The sequence below is a fragment of the Lottia gigantea genome (assembly GCF_000327385.1).
Source record: "Lottia gigantea unplaced genomic scaffold LOTGIsca_1, whole genome shotgun sequence".
In the NCBI taxonomy this organism is placed as follows: Eukaryota; Metazoa; Mollusca; class Gastropoda; family Lottiidae; genus Lottia; species Lottia gigantea.
In genome coordinates this window covers 5258254-5270927 of record NW_008706746.1, presented here as the reverse complement: position 1 = coordinate 5270927, position 12674 = coordinate 5258254, and the positions used below count along the sequence as shown (strand labels likewise).

The 12674-nt window shown below is 34.8% G+C and overlaps 1 protein-coding gene across 1 annotated transcript; it reads left to right on the top strand.

The window, feature by feature from the left end:
- Nucleotides 1-9599: 9599 nt before the first annotated feature.
- Nucleotides 9600-10997, top strand: LOTGIDRAFT_103100 (hypothetical protein; the record flags this gene model as incomplete). Its single annotated transcript, XM_009045711.1, has 1 exon — nt 9600-10997. One exon carries the CDS (start codon nt 9600-9602, stop codon nt 10995-10997), a length of 1398 nt encoding a protein of 465 aa, XP_009043959.1.
- Nucleotides 10998-12674: the final 1677 nt, after the last annotated feature.

Here is a 12674-nt window from a genome sequence, read left to right as displayed (position 1 = left end):
ACTGATGGTTCATAATGAGTAATTCTCCAGTCGTGACATTTCGACTGTAATAATTATAAAATGTATCCTTCTCATATTATTCACTTCTATTACAACCAGCTGTGTGAATATCGCTGACACATTTTCATTTAAATAAAGCTTTCTTAAATCAAGTAGGCTTGTATTATTTTCTGAGAGGGATTCACTGAACAATCAATTGTACGACTGATATATTTGAATATGTAAATCACGAGAGCTATTACATTAATGAATTGTGGAGTCGTGATAGATAATACAATCAGTAGTCGAATCAAGATGGGTCACGAATAGAATTTTAAGTGAAACTATTTAAAGTGAAGCTACTTGATTTCTATGATTTATCTCGAGTTTTTACACGCCCACACATTAATGTTGTCGTATATAGTCGGTGGCCCTGTCTGTCTGTCCGTCTATCTGTCTACACAGAGTTGGTTTCTTGCTGGATTTTAACCAAATTTGAATGGATGAAACTTCGTGAAATTGTATATAATCACCCAAGGATGAATACTTAATATTTCCCAACCAACATCAAATAATGCAACATATATAAAATTACACTTGTATTATAAAACTGTTGCCTTGATTTTAAATGTTTTATTTACTGTTAGCTCGAATCAATCTCTCGGACAATTTGGCTACCATTACAATTGTGGGCGTATCACAATGGCCAACGCCGTTTTTAAGATTAATATTTGAGTTATGATTTTGGCCTTCTAATAACTCCAAAAAGACCGATACCACACAGATTCCGATTGACCAGGACTGTGGAATGCAATTCCTTATGATCTAAACGTATTGCCAACTTGTTGAACTGTAGCAACCATCACCGAATATCTGAAACCAGCAACTTTCAACACATATCTTGAACTATAGAAACCATAGACATGTTGGACTGTTGCAACCTTAGCCTTCACCGACTTGTTCGTCCGTTGCAACCTTAACCTTCAACCGAAATATCATGGACTATATCAACCTTCACCAGATATCTAAAACTAGCAACCTTCACAAGATATTTGAAACTGTCTGTTTCAGTTGGACTGTTGCAACCTTAACCTTCACCGACTTGTTCGTCCGTTGCAACCTTAACCTTCAACCGAAATATCATGGACTATATCAACCTTCACCAGATATCTAAAACTAGCAACCTTCACAAGATATTTGAAACTGTCTGTTTCAGTTGGACTGTTGCAACCTTAACCTTCACCCAAACCGTCACCCAATTTCTGCAACTAGGAGCCTTCACCACATATCCAAAACTGCCATAGACATGTTGGACAGTTGCAAATGTTTCACTGAAAACATAAGTTTTTAAGTCGACCAAGCTATAAACCACAAATAAAGATCCAATTTTCATGCGCAAAGTTTTTAATATTGACAGGTTTCTCTTTCAGTGCCCAAATGGGTGCAGTCCCTTTCAGAAGTTAAATTCGGTGTATTTCCGGTGAATAGAGAAGGAAAAGCTCTATTATCAAAACATAATTTCATTGTATTTTGTAAACGTATATAAATAAAGGCTACAGAAAAGAATAAAAAAGCTCTAGAATATAAGTATAAAAATGTAAGTAAATGTGATTTAAAGATGCTTGAATAATCAAAGAATAAAGATAGAATCTTGAAAACCATTATGATGTGGAGTCATAACTATTCACTATACATGTAATGATAATCAAGAGGTCTTTAATAACGGCAATGTACATTTAATGTATATGTACATGCAATAATAATAGGAAATACCAAACATATACTATTATCTGTTTCACGGGAGCCCAGATTGTCGATTGACAAGTATTTTGGATGTGAAATTCTCATTTTGAAAACTGCGTTGGAATGTGCAAAGTAAGAGAAGCAGACTTATTTTCACAAAATTTCAAGTGGGTTCTCTCCTGCTACATGAGCATTCCATGTTAGATAACGTTTAAACTTAACTGATGCGCTTTTACTTGAATTAAATTTTGAAGAGTGATGTGATGACCCAGATAACAACCAATCAAGACGTGTTATGTGCTTTCCACGAGGTCAATCCGATTGCAAAAAGTCCTTTATATTATATAAACATTAAAGTATAGTCAAAACCTGGAGCAAACTCATAATAGCGTTTTTTCCCGTTTTTTTTTAACACGAAGATACAACACCGCGAGTGGAAAGAAAAAAATGATAAATTGAAAACTTCTTAAATGAATAGAGAAAAAAATAGTCATTAAATTTTTATAAATGTGCCATTCCCATATCTTAATGGTATATATTATCAGACTGATGTGTGTTAAAAGAACAGATGGAGGTCTCATCAATCCACATTGAAGCAGTTAGCTTACAAATAACATTCTTCCCTCTCAGACGTAAATATAATAATATACACAAGTTTCGCATTTCTTGTAACCATGGTAACGGAATCGATGTAATGTCGGGCACAGAACTCTTTAACTTCCCTTTATACTGATTTAAAATTCCATTTCAGTAATTGATTTTAGCTCCAGGCTGTCTGTGTGAATAGATGTGAAAGACATAACTCAAATATTTGATATTTCTTGATCTAAGTTTCAGTTGAATAGTTTAACATCGATTAAACAAAGAATGCATTAAAAATTCTACTAGTTAGATATATTTATACATCTGTCAAAAAGCAAGGGTGTCGTTTTTCCGTGCAAAAATTAATTATTCACCCTTTCCGAAGATTAAGGGACCGGCTTTATCAGTCAACAAGCTCTACTGAACTCATTATTATGGGCCATTTTGGAGGGTTGATTTGAGTCTTGTTAAAGAAGTACTAGAAATGTACTAAAATCGCATAATTTCTTTAAAAATATCCCAAATAGGAGTTTCTTTTCTAATTTCTATAGATTTCGACGGTGAACTGTAAACACTAAAAAATTTCCGTTTCTGAGACTAAGGTATGATTGGTCAAAATAATGGCTCAAAAGCTATTTGGAATTTCTTTTGAAATGAATTGTTCCATGACTGACAGTATTTGGAGAGCGATGAATTACCAAAAGGTACCTTGTAGGCCAGAGACTAAACCCACAACGAAAAATAAAAACAAAACATGCTCTACTCGTGAATGAAATCTTAATTAAGTATAATACTTTTCTCTACTTAGTGAATGGAATAGACCGGTTGTGCAATGTTCGCAGGAAATAAAACTTAACAGTGAGTATAACATGCTGCTTTTTGGAGTACTATTCTGGTACTTAAATAGTCTTGTATAATTTCTTTTCAATGGCTGAATAATATCTATTATTTAATTATGAGCTTTCCATGAGACGGGCCTATAATTATATACAGCAGGTCAAGTATATATTATGATTTCTATCTTAGTATGTTCGAGGTCTGTGTATTTATGTCACTCTAAACATGTATAGAGATTCAGTGGACTCAAACTAAATAAATACATTATTGGTCGTCAGAGACGTGTCAGGGAAAATTGTCAACGAAATTTTGCTCTAAAGCATTGGCAGAAAGCTACAAGGAATGCCAACTGGCGTTAAAGAGTTATCATATTCCCTAATCAGTAATCACGGGAAGACAAAATAAAGAGTGTAAATTAACTTTTTATGCAAATGCAATAACATCTTATATCTTTCAATCAGTCTGCAAAACAGTGCAGTGTTTCTTACTCGAATGATAGAAATTAAACGTGATAAAATTACTGAAAATAGTTTGTTTTACATTCGAGTGCCAAATGTTCAGTAAATACTAAACATGTTTTGATTTTTTCTGTTTTGTTTTTTAAAAGTATTCAGTTATTCGGGTTTTATTCAAAATCAACAGGAAATATCAGCTGATTCTAACTTTTTACTGTTTTTGATGCATCCATACTTTTGATCCGATTGCAGATCGGTTGAGTGCCTCCATTATTCCTTCTGAAATATTTTTCTCGAGATGTAACGTTCGATATTGTTTATTCTGTCTCCTATAAACGTTATATTAAATAGGTCAGTTATCATTAAAAGTTAATTAAAAACTATTATTATGTGAAGTAATATTATCGCTGCCCAGAAGAATGAGACGAGGAAATCCGGATGTGGCCATATAACAAACCTTCTAATAAGTTACTAAGATATTGAAGTACTAGTAAAAACCTATTAATGGGACCTTTGCACTACGTCAACTCAATTTACTTGATCATACGATCATACATATCGTTATCTAGCTCTATCTATATGATTAAGGACAATTAGGGAAATGATATGCTTGTATGATGATAGGTCAACAGTGGGACACGGTTCACGATGAATAAGGTGTTTTAATAAACTAGCAGATCCATGAGTGAAGGGTCTGATCTGATATGAAAGTAGCCTCAGGGGACTTCAGCTTAAAACATAGATTATCAAATTCCAGGTTATAAATGGTCTATAAGAGACAAGATATAGGGCATGGCCTGGAGAGAACATAAAGCATGTAACACGAGCAGTCTTGGTCAGCTTTTCGTCAACTGGCACGGGCACAAGAGGAGACACTATGTCAATAATCACGTGCGGACCATTCAATTGGAAAGAAAATTTATCTGATTTGATGTAACTCTCTGTCTTGCAGACGATAAAATAATCGGCGACAAATATCAAGCTTGTTTGTTATTATAAATTCTGTCGGCAACGCGAAAATCTTGGGGAAGCGCGGGCACATGCGAGATTTTGCTCAAGATTCGAGTCGGCGACAAAAATCGGCGACCAAGACTGTTCATGTGCCCGCACCTTAACGATATCTCATCCGTATATAACGTCTGAGGAACTGGCAAAGTTGTCAGCCTAGATTTCTATGAGTTAGCCGAAAGATTTGAATGTCCTTCGGAATGCCCGATGTGTATTACTATTATCGCTGCTACTGTCCATGGTTGTCTAAATATTTTCAATGATTGTTGCTTCAAGTCACAAATACCGGCGTGAGCGACTTGAATGAAAAGAATGCGATACAATCTGGTTTGGGGTTTTAAATCGATAATGCACTCAACAACCCCGTTTAAGATCGATATCACTCAGATCAATGGGATGTAATGTGAGATAATTTTTTAAGGTGTGAATTTTAATACTGCGTAGATGTAAATGATCAGGCCATTTAATTGATTCACAAGCTGGATTACCACATCGTGCTCAAATTTCAGTATAAGTAAAGATTCGTTTGTGAGATTTTCATTTCGAATCCAGAACATTATCTGCCGAGCGTGTTGGTGAGTTAAATGCGCACGGTTTGCGCCACTACATAATTGTTTTTTCATAATTTTGATTCATGAATCTTCTCGCAGAAATCAACATTGAAATAATTGTAGTCCAATGACAAAGACACATTTACGTTTGTAATCTTATGTTACACCTTATAAAAATCGAAAAATATTTAGTATGAGTTATTGCCCTTGTTCTTTAAATGCTCGTAAACACTCTAGAAGGCGCGAAACTTGGATGAATCCCAAAAGAAGTGTATGACTGAAGGTTGAATATTTCATACTAATGATCGTTACTGTACTGCCAAATATTCAAAATCAAAGCTGCCAGTGGGCGAATATTACCTTGCCTGGCAAGCTATATCTTAAGAATGTAAAGGTGAATACCCTCTTGAAAAGGAATTAAAATCTATTTACGTTATTGTCAGATACAACAAAGCATTTTTGAACCACGAATTTAATGTTGATCAAACCAAGTCGAATGAGATCATAGAACTACAACACCGAGGTCAATTATGATCTTAAAAAATACAAAGTGAGCTTTGAAGCAGATCGATTGAAATTGAACCCACTTTATTGTGCTTTTATGGTTTCAGTTTTCTATATTAGATGTATAATCATATTCTCTATTTTGAACGACTGTAAACAAGATATGCTACTTATTTTGAACATATTGATTTTTTGTTAAATGTGTACGACAGCTGTTTCTATGATGACATTGTGTTTGTATATTATACATATAATATAATTGTGAAGGCCTAGTTATTTTTTGATACAACAATAGTACAATTAATATGTTTCCTTATGCTTTCACATACTTTAGTTTAAACCTTCCATCTATCGTTAAATGCATACCTACATGAAATAGGGGGAGGGGGGTGTATATCGTCGACACCCACGTCCGTCCGTCCACAATTGCTCGTAAACACTCTAGATGGCACAATTTTTGACCGATTTCGACGAAACTTGGTATGATTGTTTGTAATCACCCAAGGATGAATCCTGTTGAAGTCAAAAGTAATTAGTATGAGTTATTGCCCTTGAAAATGCGTTCACACTCTAGAAGGTTCAATTCTTGACAGATTTTGACGAACTTGGTAATATTATACAGTATCGCCTCAAAGTTCAAGTGTAAGACTTAAGGTTGAATATTTCATACTGGTAATTGTTCTGTACTGCCAAATATTTCTATTTAAAATCAAAGCTGCCAGTAGGCGTATATTACCTTGCCTTGCAAGCAATCTTTAATTAAGTAAATTGTATCAACTCGCTATGAGGGCCGATTATCAGCACGGTACAAATCAAATCGCGTTAAATAAATAACCATCGGCATAACCAAGTGGCATGTTTACTTCTCAATAATCCCAAAACATACATTATTGGACAGTTAATTCTGAATACAATTTTCTTCAGGTCTTTCTCTGACTGTAGGCAAATCGCTGTAGGCGCTTTGCTTGTGTAAATGCACACTTTGATCTGTGTCGATACAATTTGCTTAAATAAAAACGCCTTTTGTTTGATTGATACATCCTTTCAAATCGTTCTTCCAGATTTATATTGGAATGATACATCATATCCACGTAAACAAATATATGGACGAGTCCCTCAAAGATACAATTGGACTAAACCTCCAGGCATGTAAATTTATATTACAGGGCTCATCGATTCAGGGATATGTGGTTTAAACTACCCTTAACCAATTCATTAGAGGGATTCGTGACTCTTGTCTAAGGCATAGACACAACACTGTACAATTTGTCCCCACAATTTGTCCCAAAATTGTAATCTATTCGTTATAGTCTATTGATGAACAGTCGTGCTTTTGTTTGTGATTCACTCTACATGTATCTGCTATCTAACCAAACTTGCATTATATATATGTCGGTTATTGTTCTTTATGTATGTCGAGATTTATACCAAATACAATGTTTAGTCCGTGTCAGGGTTAAATGAAAAAAGTAAGTACAATGGCTTCAAGCTATATCAAAATTATTCATGAATGGTAAATCTGTTTTACTGAGTTATAAAAAATCTTTCAATATAATGAAGGTTTAGGAGGTGGTACGGCTTGAGTATGTGGGCTACAGGATTGGAATCTCGTAAACTGAGATATGAAGATAGGACAATGTTGAACTTTGATGTAAACCTATAGGCACTATCGACCAACAATAACACGGGTCTCGTAAAGTAGGCAGGGCATGTTTCCATTCGAAACTCAATCGACTGAGTTTGTGAACTCTGTTTGCCTTTCCAACCGCCCATGTGGCTAATATAGTAGCATATACTCTCCTTTAAGCAAAAAGTGTTGTTTAATCCTAGCCTTATACTCAACACCTTCAGGCTATAATTATAAGAAGTGGTTAATTTCATTAAGTATACGTCAGTCTAACACTCTTCATCATCTTCTCCATTCAATTGACAGTAAAAACGCCACTGTCATTATTATTCAGTGAGTAGGATAACCATACTATTGATTTTCAGCTAGGAATTTATTCTTTTGGCAGACGACATCCCGGTCATTGTCAGTTTTCATTCATTTTCTTTGTTTGAGTATTTTCCTTCTCTTCGCACTGATTTAAAAGGTAAGCATACTTCTGCTTTGTTAGAAATTTCGATGATGATGATTATTCCGTTTAGAGTATATATATATTGTAAGTTTGTAATATCCGCTTCGCCTGGAATTAGATTGCCTAGATATTGGCATAACATTTTGTAAGTATTTTACCTTTACGCATTGAAAATGACACCAAATTGAAAAGCCGGTAGCTTTCGTCATATATGTGTTTTAGCAAGAAATAATCAAGATCATTAGGGTAGATAATAATAAGTTGAACCGGTTTTGAACTCTTTAGTTTTTAGTCGTGTTGTGTTGAGACTTTTCACTGACTCGTGGTTGACAAATGTACTGGTTATATAACAGATGAAAAATAATGAAAATTATATCATTTAATTTGGTTTTGAGTGTGGTCCACTGCTAACGTGCAGCTTGTTTGTGGATGTATTGAGACTGTGTTACAATTTGATTTATTTAAGGTTGCCTCCTTTTTAGCAGTGCCAAATTAGCAGTGGCTCAACTCAATAAGTGGGGACCCGTGGACTTAAGTGTGGTTTGCCCCACTTCCACGGGATTTAAATACTATTACCACCACTTTACTTGAAACAATTCTCTAAAAACATTTTTTGTTCAAATGAAATGAATGGTGCAGAAAAGTAGTACGTAAAACTCCATTCATTTCATTTTGTTAGGGTTACCTCCCTTGAAGTTTCAGTTGATCAGTTGTTGACATTTTGTTTTATATAGGCATAGGTAGAAACTAGTTTATTACTGAATATAACTCTATGCTTTTTAAAAAATGTACGCCTATTTCTTGATATTAACTCTCATTGACCGTGACACAATTTTGGATTTCTGTGGTCAGAAAGTTGAAATCAATGAACACGGGTCTCTGACCTCTTTGGAATCTATACTATAGACTATATGAGATGTATGTACAGTCTACCCGAGCCAGATAACAAATGATAAGTAGTTCTGTTGTAATAAATTTGGTCCTTTATTAAACATAATAGTTATGTCACGATTACGTTATACATGTTTAATGAATTATGATATAGGTTTCATGTATGCAATATAATTATATACATGACCGTATACATGTAATAAGATTCGTGTACAATGAACGCAAAGAGACCTGCATAATATTATTTGAACAGCCAATAATGCAAATCGAAGTCGGAAGCATAAGAGACTATTGGTTGTTATAATTTACGGATCCAAAATGCTTTGGTAATCAACAAATATATATTGCTGGCCTTTTATAATGATGATTCATTAACTGAAATATATTCTCTGCTTACATACCCAATTAAAATAGATTCTAAATTTTTCGAATCCTTCCTTGTTTGTCTTGTGCATTTATTGGTTTTATGATTTACTTGTATGTGGCCTTCTGCAAACTTTGTGTCGTGCTCTGTAACCTGTACTCAGTTAGTTTTTTGAACAACCGTTCGGCTTATAATTTTTTTTTATAGAACGTATATTGTTTAACGATATAAATATTATATAGGTCTACATAATAGATAAAGAGAGAAATTAGACTCCTGTCGTATACTTTATTGTACTGTTATCTCTTTTTAATCATTTCAGGTTTGTAGTTTGGTCAGTCATCATTTTAAATAAACAGTTGAGAAAGCACTCAGAGGTTCAAAATGGTGAGTATTTATTATTAATATTATTAATTAATCGTCTCCACACGTGTATTTCAACTGGGTACTTTTGAATCATGAGCACTTGCAACTTTACCTAGTTTAGATATAACTAATGCATTTGAATGCATGTGGTCGTAAAATAAACTTCGTCTTTCCTTCTCTAGTAAAATTTTGATATCCCTTCTTTCAGGTGACGACACGTTCCCGCAAAAATGGAGACGAGATGTCGAAAAGCCAATCTGGAGACGTTCTAACGAATGGGTTCAGTGAATATAAAGATGGATATGAAAAACTAAGCCAAAGCACTTGTCACCAATTTTTGCGCCGACATTTGAATAATACTGTGATCCCAATATTACTGATATGTTTTGTACCCAATCTTGTCATATTCTTGTGGTTTACGGCCGTCAAATGCAATGGAAGTTACTTAAAAATGTTGGAAGTCTTCTCTGGAGTTTCTGTGTTCGATGGGCTCTATTCGATTTGGAGTCAAGTAAGGTTTGGCAGTTGGACAACTTCTAGTATTCTTATTGGTTATTGTGTGTACGCTCTGGCCATGATGAAGCTTCTTCCAGGTAAACGTGTAGAAGGACCTGTTACCCCAAAAGGAAATGTACCCGTTTATAAAGACAATGGTTTTTTGTTTTACATTACCACTATGGGTTTGTTTGCCATATTGACAGTTGTGCTAAAACAATTTGGATCCAGTCCCACTATTGTTTATGATAGGTTTGACGAAGTATTGACAACTCTAAACATCTTTAGCTTTGTGTTCTGTTGGTTCTTGTATATCAAAGGATTATTTGCACCGTCTACAACTGATAGCGGAACAACCGGCAATGTAATCCTTGATTATTATTGGGGCACAGAACTATATCCTCGCATATTTGGCTTTGATATTAAAACATTCACTAATTGTCGATTCGGCATGATGGTGTGGGCTTTACTGGTCTCAATTTTCGCGCTCAAAAGCTACGAACTACATGGATTTGTGGACAGTATGTTTGTATGCGCAACTTTGCAGCTCATCTACATCACCAAGTTCTTTTGGTGGGAAGCTGGCTACCTGAAAACAATTGATATCATGTTAGATCGAGCTGGATTTTATATTTGTTGGGGATGTTTGGTATACGTTCCCGGACTGTACACATCTGTTAGTCTGTATAATGTAAACCAACCCGTACATCTCGGACCATTGTTAACTTCTTTGTTCTTGGGGATGGGTATAGTCAGTATTTACATCAATTATCAAGCAGATGAACAGAAACAACAAGTGCGGTATGCAAATGGTAATTGCCTTGTTTGGGGAAAGAAACCTGAAATCATCCGAGCAACCTATCGCCTAGAAAATGGCGACAAGAAAGAGAGCATTCTGTTAGCTTCCGGTTGGTGGGGTTTGTCACGACATTTTCATTACATTCCAGAAATTATGTTGGCTTTCTGTTGGACCATACCATCACTTTTATATAACTTAATGCCGTATTCCTACGTCATTTTTCTAGTCATATTATTGACACACAGAAGCTTCCGGGATGATGAAAAATGTGGAAACAAATATGGTGTCTTTTGGCGGGAATATTGTCAAAAAGTCCCACATAGAATCGTCCCTGGACTATTTTAGAGTTATAGTAGGCCCTTTTAAACCTTTTAATAATGTAAAATAATTTTAAACTGAACTATACAAATTAGTATAAGCACTTTCCAGTCGTGTTATCGTGAACTATCTTGATTAATCTGCAAGTTTTTAGGGGTTCTTCGCCTATTATCATAAGATGGTTACAGAAATGGTTTTATTGTGTAGAATACACAATTTTCTTTATTATGCAATATTAAGTGGAATTGTCTGTGCATAAACTAATAGTTACAATGGACCACTGTTGCCTACTTAAGTAACAGAATGCAAAAAGTAACTACACGAACATTTACTTTTCGAGATAAAAGCCGAATTTACAAAGAAAGTCACAGGATGGTATCGGGTGTTCCATGTAATTTTTTCCACAAATATCACATCGAAATAATGATTGGGCAGTATCAACTGCCTTCCATTTTTATATGCAGAATATAAAATGTAGGTGTATTATGAATGTACATTATGAATGTAAGGTTATTTTTGTTGTGTTATGGTACCGGTGTTTCAAAAGGATATTTGTAAACACTTAAAGTTCTTGGAGATCAGAAAAAAATGATTTCAATGTTGTTTTTCGAATACTTGTTTATTGTTATATTATTGTTTTGGAATTAAAATAGTTTCAAACTATGATTTTCTTAATCTATCTTTTTAAACTATTTTTTTTCTTATATGATAAAAAAGGACTCACCCACAAAATAGATGGAGAAACGTTTGTACCCCAAATTGTAACTACTCTTTATTTACAACAAATTAAAAGATAGCTTTCCAGGCAAGGTAAAATACGCCCACTGGCAGCTTGATTTTGAATAGAATTATTTGGCAGTAGAGTAACAATCACCGGTATAACAAATATTTAACCTTCATTCATACACTTTTTTTTGATTTTTTGAGGCGATACTGTATAATATGACCAAGGTTTGTAAAAATCTGTTTACGAGCTAAAAATTGAATGACTTTACAAATAACCATTTACCCCTATGAAGCAATATAAAGCCTTTCAATGGCAAAATATAAATTCAGTACGGACAGAGTCACTACCCTTGCGGGAGACATCTGCCAATTAGATTTGGTAGGTAGTCTAAGGAGTTATTGCTATACTGCTATTGATACTGTAATAATTGATATATAATAATACTATCAGTGGCAGTCCCAGCCTTTTGTGACTGGGCATTTGAATAGGCAGATTATCAGACTGTTAATAACAGTTATCAACTAAAATATTACTATGATCACGAGTTTGGAAGAATCTAGAAGAGTTACTCATGCCACACCACCCGGGTATATCATCCGATCAGTATTCTCAACTACCCTACCAAGCCCAACAGCACAGAATCATGCAATCCAATTCCAAGTACAACAACTACCTATATAGTTTACGACATCAGTAGGCCTATCCGCCGAAGGGCACGTTGACTATCATGTGATCTAACCACTAACCAACCACTAAATTGGGGACAACTGTCGGGTTGAATTCAAAATGTGGTGGTTTTGTGGAAGCGCCATAGGCGCAGGTCTCCCTATGGAAAATGAAATGAAATGAATGGAATTTCACGCCCTACCCTCTGCACCTAAATGGGCTAATGGCGACGGACAGTACCAGACAGTAAAACACATGTAAACAACGGATCAATTGAAGGGAGGTAACCCTAACAAAATGGAATGAAATGA